The following is a 22,349-nucleotide window of genomic DNA, read 5'->3' as shown; positions in this document are numbered from 1 at the left end:
GCCAGTCACCACGAACTGGTGCGCTCTCGCCAGTTCGGCCTCCGAGCCGCGGACAAAGCTCGGCGGGCACGGAGGGAAAGCCGGCACCGATGAGAAGGCATCGAGGGGGGGAGGCCCTCTCCGCATCGGTCGCGTCCGAACCCGCAGGACCGAGCCGCGGGAGCTGGGGGGGGTGGGGGGAAGGACTGGGGTTCGACCGGATCGGGCGGCCGGGACTGGCACTCGGGAGGCCGGTCGCCGTCCTTACCCGGGTCTGGCCTACACGGGACTCCAGACCCGCAAAGCGATGGGGTTGACCCTTATTGGGGGGGGAGGTGGGGGGGGTACATACCAGCTGGATGTAGTTGACCGTCCTCTGCTGGAGCTGCCGCAGGGCGTGGAGAGCCTCCTCCTTCACTGGGAAGGCGATGCCCTGGAGCGTCGGCTGCTTGGTGTCGACGTTCACCTCGGTGTTTATCTGCCGGGAGAGAAAGGACATCCCATTCCCGTCACCGGACCAAAAAAACATCAGGCACATGCAGCCCAGTCTCCCCCGGCACTCTTCAAAACAAACTCACCCTCCCAACGCAAAAAAAAACCACATCCTCAACGGCTCAACCAAGGCAAAGATCAGCATGTTCCCCACACACACACACACACACAGATACAGCCACACTCCCTCGCTCCAGCCCTGTCCCACATCCCGGGGGGTTACCACTGACCCGAAACTGGACTGGGACCCAGCCCTATAAATACTGTGGCTACAAGAGCAGGTCAGAGGCTGGGAATCCTGCGGAGAGTAACTCACCTCCTGACTCCCCCCCCAAAGCCTGTCCACCATCTACAAGGCACAAGTCAGGAGTGTGATGGGATACTCCCCACTTGCCTGGATGAGTGCGGCTCCCACAACACTCGAGAAGCTCGACACCGTCCAGGACAAAGCAGCCCCCGCTCGATCGGCACCCCCCATCCACAATCATTCACTCCCTCCACCACCGACGCACAGGGGCAGCAGTGTGTGTACCATCTACAAGATGCACTGCAGCAACTCGCCAAGGCTCCTTCGACAGCGCCGCCCAAACCCACCACCTCTACCACCTAGAAGGACAAGGGCAGCAGACACATGGGGAACAACCACCACCTGCAAGTTCCCCCTCCGAGCCCCACACTCACCATCCCGACTTGGAAATATATCGGCCATTCCTTCACTGTCGCCGGGTCAAAATCCTGGAACTCCCTCCCTAATAGCACGGTGGGTGTACCTACACCACACGGGGACTGCAGCGGCTCAAGAAGGCAGCTCACCCCCCACCACCTTCTCAAGGGGGGCAATTAGGGATGGGCAACAAACGCTGGGCCCAGCCCAGCGACACCCACATCCCCGTGAGTGAATTAAAAAAATAAACTCCTAACGATCTTCCGCATAGGAGATGAAGAATTTCCCAAGGTCTCATCCCGGGGTGGGTGGGGGTGTTACGACGATTTGGTAACAACTGGGATGAGGGTGGGACACTGTCGGTGTCTTCAGTGCCTGGTGGAGGGTGGTTGTGGGGGGCAGGTAGAAATCAGCCATTCTGACAGGCCAGTGCACGTCAGCCAAGGGCAGGTCCGAGCTGGGGCTGCGCAGCTCCCGCAGTTGAATAGCCGAAGCATAGCTTCCCTCGGATGAGGCACGGGAGGGCGCACTTGGGGGGGCCCCCTGCATTGCCAGAGAGAGAGAGAGAGTCAGCAACGCGAGGGGAAAGCGACAGGACACGCCAAACGCACACAGGAACGGTTCCACAGCACACACGCCAAAACACGCACCTACCAAACCGGGCAGAGACTCCTGCCGCAAGCCCGAGAGGCAGCAGACACAGCACACGCTGCTGACACGCTAAAAGAAACAAGGAACGTTTACTCGCTCGCTCGCTCACACACAAAAAAAAGCCCATCCAGCTGCTGCTCGAGAAGATGCCAAAAACGCCCCTGGAATGAAACAGGCTCCAAAAAGGCAGCTGGAGCTCCAAGGGGGGTGGACGGTGATCCCATCCGCCGGGGGCTGACGCAGCTTCAGGGGCTGGTCAAATCCCTGGGTCAGCTGCAAGGCGGTCCACAAAACGGCTCCAGCCTCGAGGGGGGTGGGATACGAGGGTGCAGAAAGGCACAGTCGCAACGAGACCTCTCTCTCCCCACCAGAGAGCAGGGGGAGGATGTGGAACTCGCTCCCACAGGGAGGGGGTCGAGGTGAATCGTGTCGATGTGTTTAAGGGGTGGGGGGGGAGGCTGGATAAACACATGGGGGAGAAAGGGATAGAAGGATAGGGGGGGTAGGGGGAGATGAAGAGGGGGAGGGAGAAGGCTGTTGTGGGGCAGAAACACACACGCACACAGAGACAGACGTACACAGGCGCAGAGACAGACAGGGACACACAGACAGACAGGGACACACACTCAGACTCTCACTCACAGAGACAGACACACACACACACACAGGAGCATGCACGCGTGCACACTGATAGACACACACACGCATGCACAGAGAGACACAGAGGCACAGACACAGGCAGACAGGGACACGCACACACACAGACCGGGACATGCGCACACAGACAGACACACACGCATGCACAGAGACACACAGACACAGGCAGACAGAGACACACACACACAGACACAGGCAGACAGGGACACACACACAGACACAGGCAGACAGAGACACACAGACAGACACAGGCAGACAGGGACACACAGACAGACACAGGCAGACAGGGACACACACACAGACAGACACAGGCAGACAAGGACACACACACAGACACAGGCAGACAGGGACACACACACACAGACACAGGCAGACAGGGACACACACACACAGACACAGGCAGACAGGGACACACACAGACACAGGCAGACAGGGACACACACACACAGACACAGGCAGACAGGGACACACACACACAGACACAGGCAGACAGGGACACAGACACAGGCAGACAGGGACACACACACACAGACACAGGCAGACAGGGACACACAGACACAGTCAGACAGGGACACACAGACACAGTCAGACAGGGACACACAGACACAGGCAGACACGGACACACACACACGCATGCACAGAGTCAGAGGCACAGACACAGGCAGACAGGGACACACACAGAGACACAGGCAGACAGGGACACACACACAGACAGACACAGGCAGACAGGGACACAGACACAGGCAGACATGGACACACACACACAGACACAGGCAGACAGGGACACACACACAGACACAGACAGACAGGGACACACACACACAGGCACAGACAGACAGGGACACACACACACAGACACAGGCAGACAGGGACACACACACACACAGACACAGGCAGACAGGGACACACAGACACAGGCAGACAGGGACACACACACACAGACACAGGCAGACAGGGACACACACACACACAGACACAGGCAGACAGGGACACACACAGGCAGACAGGGACACACACAGGCAGACAGGGACACACACACACAGACACAGGCAGACAGGGACACAGACACAGGCAGACAGGGACACACAGACACAGACACAGTCAGACAGGGACACACACACACACGCATGCACAGAGTCAGAGGCACAGACACAGGCAGACAGGGACACACACACAGACACAGGCAGACAGAGACACACACAGACACAGGCAGACAGGGACACACACACAGACACAGGCAGACAGAGACACACACACAGACAGACAGAGACACACACACAGACACAGGCAGACAGGGACACACACACAGACAGACAGACACAGGCAGACAAGGACACACACACAGACACAGGCAGACAGGGACACACACACACAGACACAGGCAGACAGGGACACACACACACAGACACAGGCAGACAGGGACACACACACACACAGACACAGGCAGACAGGGACACACACAGACACAGGCAGACAGGGACACACACAGACACAGGCAGACAGGGACACACACACACAGACACAGGCAGACAGGGACACACACACACAGACACAGGCAGACAGGGACACACACACACAGACACAGGCAGACAGGGACACACACACACAGACACAGGCAGACAGGGACACACACACACAGGCACAGGCAGACAGGGACACAGACACACAGGCACAGGCAGACAGGGACACAGACACAGGCAGACAGGGACACACACACAGACACAGGCAGACAGGGACACACACACAGACACAGGCAGACAGGGACACACACACAGACACAGGCAGACAGGGACACACACAGGCAGACAGGGACACACACAGGCAGACAGGGACACACACAGGCAGACACAGGCAGACAGGGACACACACAGACACAGGCAGACAGGGACACACACACAGACACAGGCAGACAGGGACACACACAGGCAGACAGGGACACAGACACAGGCAGACAGGGACACACACACAGACACAGGCAGACACGGACACACACACATGCATGCACAGAGTCAGAGGCACAGACACAGGCAGACAGGGACAGGCACAAGGCAAGATGTCTTTCTCCTGGTGGGGGGGGGGGTGGGTTACCTCGTTGATCTTGAGCTGTTGCAGTTCCTGTTCGGCGGCCGTCAGGGGCGCGGGGGCCGCGTCTGAGGCCAGGTGGTTTCGATAGCCACTCAGAGTGACGTCCTCCTGCGATCCGGAGCGGAGGGAGCGAGAGAGAGAGAGAGAGAGAGAGAGAGAGAGAGTGAGACAAACAGAGGGAGAAATCAGGCACTGGCTTCACAACTACCAGCTCACGAGAAAGCCTCGCACCCCCGACAATCCGACCTCGCGGGACCGGCTCGACACGGAGACGACGCTGGGCAAAGAAAATTTTAAAAAAGCTGGGAATTGTCCCGGGCCCCACCCCACAGAAGCAGGAGCCCCCACACCCTGTACCAGCAGCGTCGCGGAGATCTCATCCTTGATGTGTCCGCCGCCAAACTCCTTCTTCAGCGTGGCCCTGGTCGCTGCGTAAAGCATCTTCTGTCGCACCTAAACACGGAAGAGGGAGGGTTTCAGCCACACAACGGAAACCACCTTCACATTCCCCAGTCACTTCCCCCCCACTCCCCAGGACACACACACACAACAGAAGGAGGCCATTCGGCCCCTCGAGCCTGCAACGCCATTCCATAAAATCGCGGCTGATCCGATCGTAACCTCAACTCCACATTCCCACCCAACCCCCGATAACCTTCACCCCCCCCCCTCGCTTATCAAGAATCTATCCACCTCTGCCTTAAAAATACTCAAAGACTCTGTCCCCACCGCCTATGGAGGACGAGAGTTCCAAAGATTCTTGGAGAGAATCTGAGAGAATAAATTTCTCCTCATCTCTGTCTTAAATGGGTGACCCCTTATTTTTAAACAGTGACCCCCTCGTTCTAGATTCTCCCACAAGAGGAAACATCCTCTCCACATCCACCCTGTCCCTCAGGATCTTAAAGGTTTCAATCGAGTCGTCTCTTACTCTTCTAAACTCCAGCGATACAAGCCTAACCTGTCCAACCTTTCCTCATAAGACAACCCACCCATTCCAGGTATTAGTCTGGTAAACCTTCCCTGAACTGCTTCTAATACATTTACATCCTTCCTTAAATAAGGTGACCAATACTGTACACAGTCCTCCAGATGTGGGCTCACTAGTGCCCTGTACAACTGAAGCATAACCTCCCCCAGTCCACCCACCTCCCCCAATACCCACTCCCCCTCCCCCAGTGTCCCCCCCCTCCCCCAAACCGACGGTCACATCTTACGGATGAGATCTCGGGGGTCCAGGATATGAAGATCCACTCCAGGCCCTGTGCGTTGTGGCTGTCCAGACAGTACAGGAGGTAGCAGGGCTGGGTCTTGCTGAGCAGCGGCAGCACCAGCTCATCGTAATCCAGGTCCCAGGCCCGGCCCGGCTTCCGGCACTCGCCCGGCACCAGGAGCTCTGCCAACGGGAGACGAGCTAGAGTTAGACTGGCACAGGGGCCCACACCCCCTCCCCCAAAACCCCCCACTCCCACCGCTCCTCCCCCACCCCCCACCGCTCCTCCCCCGCCCCGCCCCTCCCCACGCTCCCATCGCCCCCCCCCACTCCCACCGCCCCTCCCCCACCTGCCCACTGCCCCTCCCCCACCCCCCTACTGCCCCTCCCCCACCCCCCTCCCCCATCGCCACTGCTCCTCTCCCAACCCCCACCGCTCCTCCCCCACCCCCCACCGCCCCACCCCTGCTGCCCCACCCCCGCTGCCCCACCCTCTACTGCCCCTGCCCCACCCCCTGCACCTCCCCCACCCCCTGCCCCTCCCCCTCCCCCTCCCCCACACTCCCACCGCACCCCCCCAGCCCCCACCGCACCCCCCCAGCCCCTGGTCACCCTCCCCCACATCCCAACTCCATACCCCCACCGCCCCTCCCCCAGCCCCTTCTTGCCCTACCTCATCCACCCAACGCCCCTCTCATCCTCTCCTTCCCCCCACCCCATGCCTCCCCTCGCCCCTCGCCCCTCCCCCATCCCCTCTCTAACCCACACGTTAACCCCAGCCCCCACCCTGACTCGATTAATGATCTCAGGTAGCGAGAGAAACACTATCAGCCCAGCCCAGCTCCGAGACCCCCCACCCCCGGGTTCATTCAGACACTGGGCGTGACACTCATTCCCCCCCCGCCCACCCCACTCCACCAGCCCCCGCTACCCAATCAGGGTATTATACAAATCAAGGCAGAGCTAGATTCCGACAGAGGGAATACACAGGAAGATCCCATACCATTCTCAATGAGGACCTGGATCAGTCGAACAGAACCATCCTTAGATCGGGAAAACACTCGCTGTAAATCCGGAGACACTACAGAAACGAGGAACCAAACATGAGAGAATCAGTGGTGGGTTAAGAGATATGGAGGGGTTGTAGGGGCTGGAGGAGGTTACAGAGATATGGAGGGGTTGTAGGGGCTGGAGGAGGTTACGGAGATAGGGAGGGCTGTAGGGGCTGGAGGAGGTTACAGAGATAGGGAGGATTGTAGGGGCTGGAGGAGGTTACAGAGATAGGGAGGGTTGTAGGGGCTGGAGGAGGTTACAGAGATAGGGAGGGTTGTAGGGACTGGAGGAGGTTACAGAGATAAGGAGGGGTGTAGGGGCTGCAGGAGGTTACAGAGATAGGGAGGGTTGTAGGAGCTGGAGGAGGTTACAGAGATAGGGAGGGTTGTAGGGACTGGAGGAGGTTACAGAGATAAGGAGGGGTGTAGGGACTGGAGGAGGTTACAGAGATAGGGAGGGTTGTAGGGGCTGGAGGAGGTTACAGAGATAGAGAGGGTTAAAGGGGCTGGAGGAGGTTATAGAGATAGGGAGGGTTGTAGGGGCTGGAGCAGGTTACAGAGATAGGGAGGGTTGTAGGGACTGGAGGAGGTTACACATAGGGAGGATTGTAGGGGCTGGAGCAGGTTACAGAGATAGGGAGGGGTGTAGGGACTGGAGGAGGTTACACATAGGGAGGATTGTAGGGGCTGGAGCAGGTTACAGAGATAGGGAGGGGTGTAGGGGCTGGAGGAGGTTACAGAGATAGGGAGGGGTGTAGGGGCTGGAGGAGGTTACAGTGATAGGGAGGGGTGTAGGGGCTGGAGGAGGTTACAGAGATAGGGAGGGTTGTAGGGGGCTGGAGGAGATTACAGAGATAGGGAGGGTTGTAGGTGCTGGAGGAGGTTACAGAGATAGGGAGGAGTGTAGGGGCTGGAGGAGGTTACAGAGATAGGGAGGGTTGTAGGGGCTGGAGGGGGTTACAGAGATAGGGAGGGGTGCAGCGGCTGGAGGAGGTTACAGAGATAGGGAGGGTTGTAGGGGCTGGAGGAGGTCACAGAGATAGGGAGGGTTGTAGGGGCTGGAGGAGGTTACAGAGATAGGGAGGGGTGTAGGGGCTGGAGGAGGTTACAGAGATAGGGAGGGGTGTAGGGGCTGGAGGAGGTTACAGAGATAGGGAGGGTTGTAGGGGCTGGAGGAGGTTACAGAGATAGGGAGGGTTGTAGGGACTGGAGGAGGTTACACATAGGGAGGATTGTAGGGGCTGGAGGACGTTACAGAGATAGGGAGGGGTGTAGGGGCTGGAGGAGGTTACAGAGATAGGGTGGGTTGTAGGGGCTGGAGGAGGTTACAGAGATAGGGAGGGTTGTAGGGACTGGAGGAGGTTACAGAGATAAGGAGGGGTGTAGGGGCTGCAGGAGGTTACAGAGATAGGGAGGGTTGTAGGAGCTGGAGGAGGTTACAGAGATAGGGAGGGTTGTAGGGGCTGGAGGAGGTTACAGAGATAGGGAGGGTTGTAGTGGCTGGAGGAGGTCACAGAGATAGGGAGGGTTGTAGGAGCTGGAGGAGGTCACAGAGATAGGGAGGGTTGTAGGGGCTGGAGGAGGTTACAGAGATAGGGAGGGTTGTAGGGGCTGGAGGAGGTTACAGAGATAAGGAGGGGTGTAGGGGCTGGAGGAGGTTACAGAGATAGGGAAGGTTGTAGGAGCTGGAGGAGGTTACAGAGATAGGGAGGGTTGTAGGGGCTGGAGGAGGTTACAGAGATAGGGAGGGTTGTAGGGGCTGGAGGAGGTTACAGAGATAGGGAGGGTTGTAGTGGCTGGAGGAGGTTACAGAGATAGTGAGGGTTGTAGGGGCTGGAGGAGGTTACGGAGATAGTGAGGGTTGTAGGGGCTGGAGGAGGTTACGGAGATAGGGAGGGTTGTAGGGGCTGGAGGAGGTTACGGAGATAGGGAGGGTTGTAGGGGCTGGAGGAGGTTACAGAGATAGGGAGGGTTGTAGGGGCTGGAGGAGGTTACAGAGATAGGGAGGGTCGTAGGGGCTGGAGGAGGTTACAGAGATAGGGAGAGGTGTAGGGGGCTGGAGGAAGTTACAGAGATAGGGAGGGTTGTAGGGGCTGGAGGAGGTTACAGAGATAGGGAGGGTCGTAGGTGCTGGAGGAGGTTACAGAGATAGGGAGAGGTGTAGGGGGCTGGAGGATGTTACAGAGATAGGGAGGCGTGTAGGGGCTGGAGGAGGTTACAGAGATAGGGAGGGGTGTAGGGGCTGGAGGAGGTTACAGAGATAGGGAGGGTTGCCGGACCGGGAGCCAGTGTGGGTCAGTGAGCACAGGGGGTGACGGGTGAAGTGGACTCGGTGCGAGTTCGGACACGGTGGGGGTGGGGGTCAGCAGAGTTCCGGATGAGCTGAGGTTTCCGGAGGGAGGACCAGCCCGGAGCGTCGGAGATGTCGAGTCCGGAAGTTAAGGAGGTCTGGCCGAGGTCTTCAGTAGCCGAGGAGCTGGGACGGGGGCGGAGATGGGCAGCCTGGCCTCAGTAACGTCCAGTTCACTGTCCGGACAGCGACGTTCCCGCCATCCTGGGGCTCACGGAGGGCGGACGAGCGCCAAAGAGTCTCCACGTCCGTCCGGAGCCTCGTCTCCTCGTCTCTCGTGCCGTCACCCCCCCTCGGAGGAGGGTAGGCCTGCCAGAATATTCATCGGACCCTCGGAGGGGGGAGCCTCGGGAAGGGGGCTGACATATTCCTGCTCCGGACCGGTCCGAATCCCGATTCTCCTGCTCCCCTCCCAGGCGCCGAAAGGAAGCAGACGGAAGGTTCCGGAATCCGGGACCGGGAGATAAGACAAGGAGGCCCCCGATGACGTCAACCGTCAATCCGACGAATCGTGGAGTCCTCTCAGTGAAGATGGGATGCCCTCAAATCGACCGGGGCGGTGGGGGGTAACAGCTTTTTCCACGTGACTCCTGTCTCTCCCCCTTGCTCTTGCTTTGAGAGACGAAGGGCATAGCACTTCCTGGGAAAGGATAGGAAGGGATCGGGCCTGACTGACTTTGCTGGGGTAAATACAGAGGGCGTGAGGCACTTTTGATGGGAGTCAGGTCTCTCAGGAGGTATTCGGCGATGTACAGAACAGACTTGCCGGCAAAATTAAAACGCACGGGATTAAAGGGGGCGCTGACTGCGTGGAGACAGATATCCAGTGGGCAAGCGTGTGGCAGATACAGTTTAACACAGAGAGAGAGAGAGGGTGAAATGGGCAGGTGTGTGGCAGATACAGTTTAACACAGAGAGAGAGAGAGGGTGAAATGGGCAGGCGTGTGGCAGATACAGTTTAACACAGAGAGAGAGAGAGAGGGTGAAATGGGCAGGCGTGTGGCAGATACAGTTTAACACAGAGAGAGAGAGAGGGGGTGAAATGGGCAGGCGTGTGGCAGATACAGTTTTACACAGAGAGAGAGGGGGTAAAATGGGCAGGCGTGTGGCAGATACAGTTTAACACAGAGAGAGGGGGTGAAATGGGCAGGCGTGTGGCAGATACAGTTTAACACAGGGAGAGAGAGGGGGTGAAATGGGCAGGCGTGTGGCAGATACAGTTTAACACAGAGAGAGAGGGGGTAAAATGGGCAGGTGTGTGGCAGATACAGTTTAACACAGAGAGAGAGAGGGGGTGAAATGGGCAGGCGTGTGGCAGATACAGTTTAACACAGAGGGGGTGAAATGGGCAGGCGTGTGGCAGATACAGTTTAACACAGGGAGAGAGAGGGGGTGAAATGGGCAGGCGTGTGGCAGATACAGTTTAACACAGAGAGAGAGGGGGTAAAATGGGCAGGCGTGTGGCAGAGACAGTTTAACACAGAGAGGGGTGAAATGGGCAGGCGTGTGGCAGATACAGTTTAACACAGAGAGAGAGAGGGGGTGAAATGGGCAGGCGTGTGGCAGATACAGTTTAACACAGAGAGAGAGAGAGGGTGAAATGGGCAGGTGTGTGGCAGATACAGTTTAACACAGAGAGAGAGGGGGTGAAATGGGCAGGCGTGTGGCAGATACAGTTTAACACAGAGAGAGAGGGGGTGAAATGGGCAGGCGTGTGGCAGAGACAGTTTAACACAGAGAGAGAGGGGTGAAATGGGCAGGCGTGTGGCAGAGACAGTTTAACACAGAGAGAGAGAGGGGGTGAAATGGGCAGGCGTGTGGCAGATACAGTTTAACACAGAGAGAGAGAGGGGTGAAATGGGCAGGCGTGTGGCAGATACAGTTTAACACAGAGAGAGAGAGGGGGTGAAATGGGCAGGCGTGTGGCAGATACAGTTTAACACAGAGAGAGAGAGGGGGTGAAATGGGCAGGCGTGTGGCAGAGACAGTTTAACACAGAGAGAGAGGGGTGAAATGGGCAGGCGTGTGGCAGATACAGTTTAACACAGAGAGAGAGAGGGGGTGAAATGGGCAGGTGTGTGGCAGATACAGTTTAACACAGAGAGAGAGGGGGTGAAATGGGCAGGCGTGTGGCAGATACAGTTTAACACAGAGAGAGAGGGGGTGAAATGGGCAGGCGTGTGGCAGAGACAGTTTAACACAGAGAGAGAGGGGTGAAATGGGCAGGCGTGTGGCAGATACAGTTTAACACAGAGAGAGAGAGGGGGTGAAATGGGCAGGTGTGTGGCAGATACAGTTTAACACAGAGAGAGAGAGAGAGGGGTGAAATGGGCAGGTGTGTGGCAGATACAGTTTAACACAGAGAGAGAGAGGGGGTGAAATGGGCAGGTGTGTGGCAGATACAGTTTAACACAGAGAGAGAGAGGGGGTGAAATGGGCAGGTGTGTGGCAGATACAGTTTAACACAGAGAGAGGGGGTGAAATGGGCAGGCGTGTGGCAGATACAGTTTAACACAGAGAGAGAGAGGGGGTGAAATGGGCAGGTGTGTGGCAGATACAGTTTAACACAGAGAGAGAGGGGGGTGAAATGGGCAGGCGTGTGGCAGATACAGTTTAACATAGAGAGAGAGAGAGAGAGAGAGAGAGAGAGGGGGGTGAAATGGGCAGGCGTGTGGCAGATACAGTTTAACACAGAGAGAGAGGGGGTAAAATGGGCAGGTGTGTGGCAGAGACAGTTTAACACAGGGAGAGAGAGGGGGTGAAATGGGCAGGCGTGTGGCAGATACAGTTTAACACAGAGAGAGAGAGAGGGGGTGAAATGGGCAGGCATGTGGCAGATACAGTTTAACACAGAGAGAGAGGGGGGGGGGTGAAATGGGCAGGTGTGTGGCAGATACAGTTTAACACAGGGAGGGGGTGAAATGGGCAGGCGTGTGGCAGATACAGTTTAACACAGAGAGAGAGGGGGGGGGTGAAATGGGCAGGTGTGTGGCAGATACAGTTTAACACAGAGAGAGAGGGGGTGAAATGGGCAGGCGTGTGGCAGATACAGTTTAACACAGAGAGAGAGGGGGTGAAATGGGCAGGCGTGTGGCAGAGACAGTTTAACACAGAGAGAGAGGGGTGAAATGGGCAGGCGTGTGGCAGATACAGTTTAACACAGAGAGAGAGAGGGGGTGAAATGGGCAGGCGTGTGGCAGATACAGTTTAACACAGAGAGAGAGAGAGAGGGGTGAAATGGGCAGGTGTGTGGCAGATACAGTTTAACACAGAGAGAGAGAGGGGGTGAAATGGGCAGGTGTGTGGCAGATACAGTTTAACACAGAGAGAGAGAGGGGGTGAAATGGGCAGGTGTGTGGCAGATACAGTTTAACACAGAGAGAGGGGGTGAAATGGGCAGGCGTGTGGCAGATACAGTTTAACACAGAGAGAGAGAGAGGGGGTGAAATGGGCAGGCGTGTGGCAGATACAGTTTAACACAGAGAGAGAGGGGGGTGAAATGGGCAGGCGCGTGGCAGATACAGTTTAACACAGAGAGAGAGAGGGGGTGAAATGGGCAGGTGTGTGGCAGATACAGTTTAACACAGAGAGAGAGGGGGGTGAAATGGGCAGGCGCGTGGCAGATACAGTTTAACATAGAGAGAGAGAGAGAGAGAGAGAGAGAGGGGGGTGAAATGGGCAGGCGTGTGGCAGATACAGTTTAACACAGAGAGAGAGGGGGTAAAATGGGCAGGTGTGTGGCAGAGACAGTTTAACACAGGGAGAGAGAGGGGGTGAAATGGGCAGGCGTGTGGCAGATACAGTTTAACACAGAGAGAGAGAGAGGGGGTGAAATGGGCAGGCATGTGGCAGATACAGTTTAACACAGAGAGAGAGGGGGGGGGGTGAAATGGGCAGGTGTGTGGCAGATACAGTTTAACACAGAGAGAGAGAGAGGGGGTGAAATGGGCAGGCATGTGGCAGATACAGTTTAACACAGAGAGAGAGGGGGGGGGGTGAAATGGGCAGGTGTGTGACAGATACAGTTTAACACAGAGAGAGAGGGGGGGGGTGAAATGGGCAGGTGTGTGGCAGATACAGTTTAACACAGAGAGAGAGGGGTGAAATGGGCAGGCGTGTGGCAGATACAGTTTAACAGAGAGAGAGAGGGGTGAAATGGGCAGGCATGTGGCAGATACAGTTTAACACAGAGAGAGAGGGGTGGTGACATTTTGCCAGGAAGAACATGGGGAGACATTTGTTACGAGGTTAAAGAGGGGCAGAGGGAGCAGCGGGTGGAATTACACAAATCAGCGAAGGTGACCTAAGTCGAGAAGCCTGTTTTTAAAAAAACAAAAATTGTTCTCGGGATCCTGAGCTTTGCAATTAAAGGCAGAGGCGACAGTCAGGAAGGCGCGTCAAATAGAAACTGGAAGGTACTGCAAGACCTCAGCAGCTCTGACAACATCCGCGGAGAGAGAGAGAGAGAGAAAAGGAGTCAATGTTTCATCGGATGTTACATCGAACCCTTTATCAACCCCTGGGGGTTATACCCCCAGCTCCCTCCCAACTCCAGGCCCTCCCCGCACTCCCGGAAGAGTGTCGAGGGCCTTGGGGGAGGGTGTGGGAGGGGGGGAGGGTGTGGGAGGGAGGAAGGGAGATTCACCCGGGACGTTTCCCGGGGACTCCGGTCTCACGCGGAGAAGCCGGGATCGTTCCTCCTTTAGAGCGGAGAAGGTTAAGGGGGAGATTGAATCGAGGCGTTCAGAATCACGAGGGGGGAGGTTTGGATCGAGTGGATAAAGGAGAAACTGGACCCGGCCTAGCCTGTAGGAGGTGGACACCCACACTGGCCAGCTTGTCTCCATCAGCGACAGACAGACATAAGAACGAGGAGGAGGCCATTCAGCCCATCGCGCCTGCTTTCCCCCGAGTCCGGTACGATCGTGGCTGGTCTCCCACCGCAGCTCCGCTCTCCAGCCCCTGTCCCTCGATTCACTCAGCGTCCCACCGCCTCGCGATCAGGGTCTCCGACGCACTCGAACGCTGGGGCGACCTCCGGGGATCGGGAATTCCACAAGATTCACCTCCCTCCAAGGGCAGGAAGCTCTCCTCGAAAGAAGGAGGGTAATCGGGTAAACGCTCGAAGGGGATGATACTTACCGGGCTCTGGGGGAGGGGAGTGGGGGGCAGATATCAGAGGGGAAGAGAGGGGGAGGGGGGTACCCGGGTTGGTCTTGGTCTCAGTCCCTCTCCCTCTCTCTCTCTCGACGGAAACTCTCCTCTCCATCTTCCCCCTCCCCTTCCCTGGTCCCCACCGCTCCCCAGTCCCCCACACACCCACCCCTCCCAGGTCCCTCCCTCTCCCCAGTCCCCCCTCTCTCCCCTCAATCCCTCTCTCCCCTCAATCCCTCTCTCACACCGGAATTCCCCTATCCGAGGGGATACTTCCTTCCCCCGGCCCCCTCCCATTCTGTCTCGCTCTCTCTCCTGCACACACGCGATCCCTCTCTCCCCCCCGTCTCCTCTACCCCCGCCTCCATCTCTCTCTCTCTCTGCCACTGTGTCTCTCACTCACTGTCTGTTTCTCTCTCTCTGTTTGTCTGTCTGTCTCTCTCTCTCTCTCCTCCTGTCTGTCTGTCTCTCTCTCTCTCCTCCTGTCTGTCTCTCTCTCTCTCCTCCTGTCTGTCTCTCTCTCGCTCTCCTCCTGTCTGTCTGTCTCTCTCTCTCTCTCTCTCTCTCCTCCTGTCTGTCTGTCTGTCTCTCTCTCTCTCTCTCTCTCTCTCCTCCTGTCTGTCTGTCTCTCTCTCTCTCTCTCTCTCTCCTCCTGTCTGTCTGTCTCTCTCTCTCTCTCCCTCCTCCTGTCTGTCTGTCTCTCTCTCTCTCTCTCCTCCTGTCTGTCTGTCTCTCTCTCTCTCTCTCTCTCCTCCTGTCTGTCTGTCTCTCTCTCTCTCCTCCTGTCTGTCTGTCTCTCTCCTCCTGTCTGTCTCTCCCTCTCTCCTCCTGTCTGTCTGTCTCTCTCTCTCTCCTCCTGTCTGTCTGTCTGTCTCTCTCTCTCTCCTCCTGTCTGTCTGTCTGTCTGTCTCTCCTCCTGTCTGTCTGTCTCTCCCTCTCTCTCTCCTCCTGTCTGTCTGTCTCTCTCTCTCTCTCCTCCTGTCTGTCTGTCTCTCTCTCTCTCTCTCCTCCTGTCTGTCTGTCTGTCTCTCTCTCTCTCCTCCTGTCTGTCTGTCTGTCTCTCTCTCTCTCCTCCTGTCTGTCTGTCTGTCTCTCTCTCTCTCCTCCTGTCTGTCTGTCTGTCTGTCTCTCTCTCTCTCCTCCTGTCTGTCTGTCTGTCTGTCTCTCTCTCTCTCCTCCTGTCTGTCTGTCTCTCTCTCTCTTTCTCCTCCTGTCTGTCTGTCTCTCTCTCTCTCCTCCTGTCTGTCTGTCTCTCTCTCTCTCCTCCTGTCTGTCTGTCTCTCTCTCTCTCCTCCTGTCTGTCTGTCTCTCTCTCTCCTCCTGTCTGTCTGTCTCTCTCTCTCTCTCTCCTCCTGTCTGTCTGTCTCTCTCTCTCTCTCTCCTCCTGTCTGTCTGTCTCTCTCTCTCTCCTCCTGTCTGTCTGTCTCTCTCTCCTCCTGTCTGTCTGTCTCTCTCTCCTCCTGCCTGCCTGTCTGTCTGTCTCTCTCTCTCTCTCCTCCTGTCTGTCTGTCTGTCTCTCTCTCCTCCTGTCTGTCTGTCTGTCTCTCTCTCCTCCTGTCTGTCTGTCTGTCTCTCTCTCCTCCTGTCTGTCTGTCTCTCTCTCCTCCTGTCTGTCTGTCTCTCTCTCCTCCTGTCTGTCTCTCTCTCTCCTCCTGTCTGTCTGTCTCTCTCTCCTCCTGTCTGTCTCTCTCTCTCCTCCTGTCTGTCTGTCTGTCTCTCTCTCTCTCCTCCTGTCTGTCTGTCTCTCTCTCTCCTCCTGTCTGTCTGTCTCTCTCTCTCTCCTCCTGTCTGTCTGTCTGTCTCTCTCTCCTCCTGTCTGTCTGTCTGTCTCTCTCTCCTCCTGTCTGTCTGTCTCTCTCTCTCTCCTCCTGTCTGTCTGTCTCTCTCCTCCTGTCTGTCTCTCTCCCCCTGTCTGTCTGTCTCACTCTGTCTGTGTCTGTCTGTCTGTCTCACTCTGTCTGTGTCTGTCTGTCTGTCTCACTCTGTCTGTGTCTGTCTGTCTGTCTCACTCTGTCTGTGTCTGTCTCTCTCTCTCTCTCCCTCACTCGTGTCTCTCTCTCTCTCCCCCTGTCTGTATGTATGTATGTCTGTCTGTCTGTCTGTCTCCCTCCCCCTGTCTGTCTGTCTGTCTCTCTCCCCCTGTCTGTCTGTCTGTCTGTCTGTCTGTCTGTCTGTCCCTCTCCCGCCCTGTTACCCACCGTTGATCCCAGTTTGATGGGACATTTTATCCCTGGGGGTTTTTTTCAGTCCTAAACCCGGAAGCTGCCGAACTTCCGGGAACAGCCCTTAAAGGGGAGGGTTGGCGGCAGGAAATTACCTCTTAAAGGGGAAGGTCCAGGAGACAAAACCCCGCCCCCTCTTAAAGGAGAAGGTCCCGGAGACAAACCCCGCCCCCTCTTAAAGGAGAAGGTCCCGGAGACAAACCCCGCCCCCTCTTAAAGGGGAAGGTCCCGGAGACAAACCCCGCCCCCTTAAAGGGGAATGTTTGACAAATCACCAGGTGGGGAGTCACACTCATTATACAAAATATACACATATTTATATTTTGTCTATATGTATACATTATATTGTCTATATGTATATATATTTATATTTTTGTCTATATGTATACATTATATTGTCTATATGTATATATATATTTATATTTTTGTCTATATGTATACATTATATTGTCTATATGTATATATATTTATATTTTTGTCTATATGTATACATTATATTGTCTATATGTATATATATATTTATATTTTTGTCTATATGTATACATTATATTGTCTATATGTATATATATTTATATTTTTGTCTATATGTATACATTATATTGTCTATATGTATATATATTTATATTTTTGTCTATATGTATACATTATATTGTCTATATGTATATATATATTTATATTTTTGTCTATATGTATACATTATATTGTCTATATGTATATATATTTATATTTTTGTCTATATGTATACATTATATTGTCTATATGTATATGTACTTATATTTTTGTCTATATGTATATATATTTATATTTTGTCTATATGTATACATTATATTGTCTATATGTATATATATTTATATTTTTGTCTATATGTATATATTTTTGTCTATATGTATATATATTTATATTTTTGTCTATATGTATATATTATATTGTCTATATGTATATATATTTATTTTTTGTCTATATGTATATATTATATTGTCTATATGTATATATATTTATATTTTTGTCTATATGTATACATTATATTGTCTATATGTATATATATATTTATATTTTTGTCTATATGTATACATTATATTGTCTATATGTATATATATTTATATTTTTGTCTATATGTATACATTATATTGTCTATATGTATATATATATTTATATTTTTGTCTATATGTATACATTATATTGTCTATATGTATATATATTTATATTTTTGTCTATATGTATACATTATATTGTCTATATGTATATATATTTATATTTTTGTCTATATGTATACATTATATTGTCTATATGTATATATATATTTATATTTTTGTCTATATGTATACATTATATTGTCTATATGTATATATATTTATATTTTTGTCTATATGTATACATTATATTGTCTATATGTATATGTACTTATATTTTTGTCTATATGTATATATATTTATATTTTGTCTATATGTATACATTATATTGTCTATATGTATATATATTTATATTTTTGTCTATATGTATATATTTTTGTCTATATGTATATATATTTATATTTTTGTCTATATGTATATATTATATTGTCTATATGTATATATATTTATTTTTTGTCTATATGTATATATTATATTGTCTATATGTATGTATATATATATATATATTTATGTCTATATGTATATATTATATTGTCTATGTGTATACGTATATTTATATTTTGTCTATATGTATATATTGTATTGTCTATATGTATATATATTTATATTTTTGTCTATATGTATATATATATTTATTTTTTGTCTATATGTATATATTATATTGTCTATATGTATATATTTATGTCTATATGTATATATTATATTGTCTATATGTATACATATATTTATATTTTGTCTATATGTATATATTGTATTGTCTATATGTATATATATTTATATTTTTGTCTATATGTATATATATTTATTTTTTGTCTATATGTATATATTATATTGTCTATATGTATATATATGTCTATATGTATATATTATATTGTCTATATGTATACATATTTATATTTTTGTCTATATGTATATACTATATTGTCTATATTTATATATATTTATATTTTTGTCTATATGTATATATTATATTGTCTATATGTATATATATTTATGTCTATATGTATACATTATATTGTCTATATGTATATATATTTATATTTTTGTCTATATGTATATATATTTATTTTTTGTCTATATGTATATATTATATTGTCTATATGTATGTATATATATATATTTATGTCTATATGTATATATTATATTGTCTATATGTATATATTTTTATATTTTTGTCTATATGTATATATATTTATTTTTTGTCTATATGTATATATATATATATTTGTCTATATGTATATATTATATTGTCTATATGTATACATATTTATATTTTTGTCTATATGTATATATTATATTGTCTATATTTATATATATTTATATTTTTGTCTATATGTATATATTATATCGTCTATATGTATATATATTTATATTTTTGTCTATATGTATATATTTATATTTTTGTCTATATGTATGTATTATATTGTCTATATGTATATATATTTATATTTTTGTCTATATGTATATATTTATTTTTTGTCTATATGTATATATTATATTGTCTATATGTATATATATATATTTATGTCTATATGTATATATTATATTGTCTATATGTATACATATATTTATATTTTGTCTATATGTATATATTGTATTGTCTATATGTATATATATTTATATTTTTGTCTATATGTATATATATTTATTTTTTGTCTATATGTATATATTATATTGTCTATATGTATGTATATATATATATATTTATGTCTATATGTATATATTATATTGTCTATGTGTATACGTATATTTATATTTTGTCTATATGTATATATTGTATTGTCTATATGTATATATATTTATATTTTTGTCTATATGTATATATATATTTATTTTTTGTCTATATGTATATATTATATTGTCTATATGTATATATTTATGTCTATATGTATATATTATATTGTCTATATGTATACATATATTTATATTTTGTCTATATGTATATATTGTATTGTCTATATGTATATATATTTATATTTTTGTCTATATGTATATATATTTATTTTTTGTCTATATGTATATATTATATTGTCTATATGTATATATATGTCTATATGTATATATTATATTGTCTATATGTATACATATTTATATTTTTGTCTATATGTATATACTATATTGTCTATATTTATATATATTTATATTTTTGTCTATATGTATATATTATATTGTCTATATGTATATATATTTATGTCTATATGTATACATTATATTGTCTATATGTATATATATTTATATTTTTGTCTAAATGTATATATTTATATTTTTGTCTATATGTATGTATTATATTGTCTATATGTATATATATTTATATTTTTGTCTATATGTATATATATTTATTTTTTGTCTATATGTATATATTATATTGTCTATATGTATATATATTTTTGTCTATATGTATATATTAGTCTATATGTATATTTATGTCTATATGTATACATTATATTGTCTATATGTATATATATTTATATTTTGTCTATATGTATATATTATATTGTCTATATGTATATATATTTATATTTTTGTCTATATGTATATTTATAGTTTTGTCAATAATTGCATATATCGATGTATATTTTTAGACCTGGTAAAAAGGACATTTGGGATTTTATGGGATCTACATTCTGGTGGAGAAAATTGCAGCTCCGGTGATTTTGGGGCAGGTAGATGGTCATCAGGGGGCCACACCGAGTCTCAGTGTCCAAACATCTTCAATCACGGGATTGTGTCGCTCTTCGATTCCCCTTCTCCGCTTGGCCTGCCCCAAACACGGCAACTCGCACCCCCATTGAGGGTTTCAAAACGCAAAGCTGGCTAGATTTTTACGTGGGCACGAAGGTTATGATTGCATCCTCCTGTGCAACAGGCTCGAGGGGCTGAATGGCCTCCTGTTCCTGTGCAACAGGCTCGAGGGGCTGAATGGCCTCCTGTTCTTGTGCAACAGGCTCGAAGGGCTGAATGGCCTCCTCCCGTTCCGGTGTAACAGGCTCAAGGGGCTGAATGGCCTCCTGTTCCTGTGTAACAGGCTCGAGGGGGGAGAGGGGCTGAATGGCCTCCTCCTGTTCCTGTGCAACAGGCTCGAGAGAGGGGGGCTGAATGGCCTCCTCCTGTTCCTGTGCAACAGGCTCGAGAGGGGCTGAATGGCCTCCTCCTGTGAGCAGGGAACCAACTCCCAAATCAAACTCACTTCCTCGTCCCGGAAGAATCTTGTTCCACACGAACACCCGGATTCTGCTCATCTGACTCGGTCCCCTCTCGAGCGTAAAGGTGGCTTGTTAAGCTGTGACAGACCAGCCGCTGCGCCCAGTGCTTCCGCACACCAGATTCTTAAAAACTTATTATAAAAATCCCACCGCTTGGAAAGAAAGAAGTCGAGTTTTGGCCTGTCCTTGAAGAGCGAAGATGTCGGTATCCTTTCCAACACCGTGCCCCTCACAAGTCAGTGAAATATTTTATCAGGCACAATGGACTGAATCCCTCCCCTGAAATTTCCATCACTTTGTGACTTGTGGTCAGTGTTGTGGGAAGGGTGGAGAGTAATGTGTGCACAGCAGGTTCACACACACACACACGGCAATTCATTAACAAGCAGGCCATATTTCAGTGGTGTGGGATGGGGGGGTGAGGGATCTTTCTGCACTCAGCCGAAAGGGGCACGTGGGGTCCTGGGTTTAATATCGCTGCCAAGGAACAGCACCTCTGACAGTGCGCCTCACCGCTCACCGACTGAACAACACTCACCCACAGCACCCCCCACCCCCATTTCTCTCAGCAAATAAGCCAAAATTCACAGGGGTGGAGCAACGGGAGGCCATTCAGCCCCTCAAGCCCGTTACACAGCAACAGGAGGCCATTCAGCCCCTCCAGCCTGTTACACAGCAACAGGAGGCCATTCAGCCCCTTGAGCCTGTTACACAGGAGCAGGGGATGGCCATTCAGCCTATTGGACAGTAGGAGGAGGCCACTCAGCCCCTCGAGACTGTTACACAGGAGCAGTGGGTGGCCATTTAACCCCTTTAGCCTATTGGAGAGTAGGAGGCGGCCACTCAGCCCCTTGAGCCTGTTAGACAGAAGCAGGAGGCCATTCAGCCCCTCCAGCCTGTTACTCAGGAGCAGGATGACATTCAGCCCCTTCAGCCTACTGGACAGTAGGAGGAGGCCATTCAGCCCCTCGAGACTGTTACACAGGAACAGGAGGAGGCCATTCAGCCCCTCGAGACTGTTACACAGGAACAGGAGGAGGCCATTCAGCCCTTTGAGCCTGTTACACGTTAAAAACAAGTGGCAGCTGAGAGCACATCGACATGTTGAGGGCTCGCACTGCGGACCCAAGGCTTGCACTCTGGGACTGGAGAACGGAGCGAAATGGGTCATTCCCTCAGAGGGCAGGGCACATGCATGCGAGTGTGTGTGTGAGATGTTTGACCTACCTGGTGCAGGGAAAGGGGCAATGCTTGATAGCGAGTGCCCCACACCTTCCAGCATAAGTAAAAAAAAAAAGACACGTCCCAAGGAGTTTGCCCTCCCCACCCCCATTTAACGAGAATTCAAAGTCTCTGCGACGGTTTAAGGGGCCGAGGGAATTCAGGGCACTGAAGGATCGGGCGCCAGTGCGGTTTGAAAGGGCGAGTGAGAGCCAAGCCTCAACACACGAAGGCCCCACATCCGCTCTTTCTCGTGCCTTAGCGGAGAGCAGGAAC

At 50.1% G+C, this 22,349-nt stretch overlaps 1 protein-coding gene across 1 annotated transcript; it reads right to left on the bottom strand.

Moving 5' to 3' along the window:
* Positions 1–331: 331 nt before the first annotated feature.
* LOC144678172 (twinfilin-1-like) lies at positions 332–16,590 on the bottom strand (the record flags this gene model as incomplete). The annotated part of the gene is made up of 6 exons (XM_078538051.1): positions 16,496–16,590; positions 6,745–6,822; positions 5,746–5,924; positions 4,886–4,981; positions 4,532–4,636; positions 332–457 (listed from the first exon to the last, which is right to left on the bottom strand). Coding segments are annotated over exons 1-6 (609 nt in total), but the record flags the coding sequence as incomplete, so codon positions are not given.
* Positions 16,591–22,349: the final 5,759 nt, after the last annotated feature.

The sequence above is a fragment of the Cetorhinus maximus genome, unplaced genomic scaffold, assembly GCF_964194155.1.
Source record: "Cetorhinus maximus unplaced genomic scaffold, sCetMax3.hap1.1 HAP1_SCAFFOLD_3737, whole genome shotgun sequence".
NCBI lineage: Eukaryota > Metazoa > Chordata > Chondrichthyes > Lamniformes > Cetorhinidae > Cetorhinus > Cetorhinus maximus.
The sequence above is the reverse complement of the archived record's forward strand: the minus strand, read 5'-3'. Positions and strand labels throughout refer to the sequence as shown.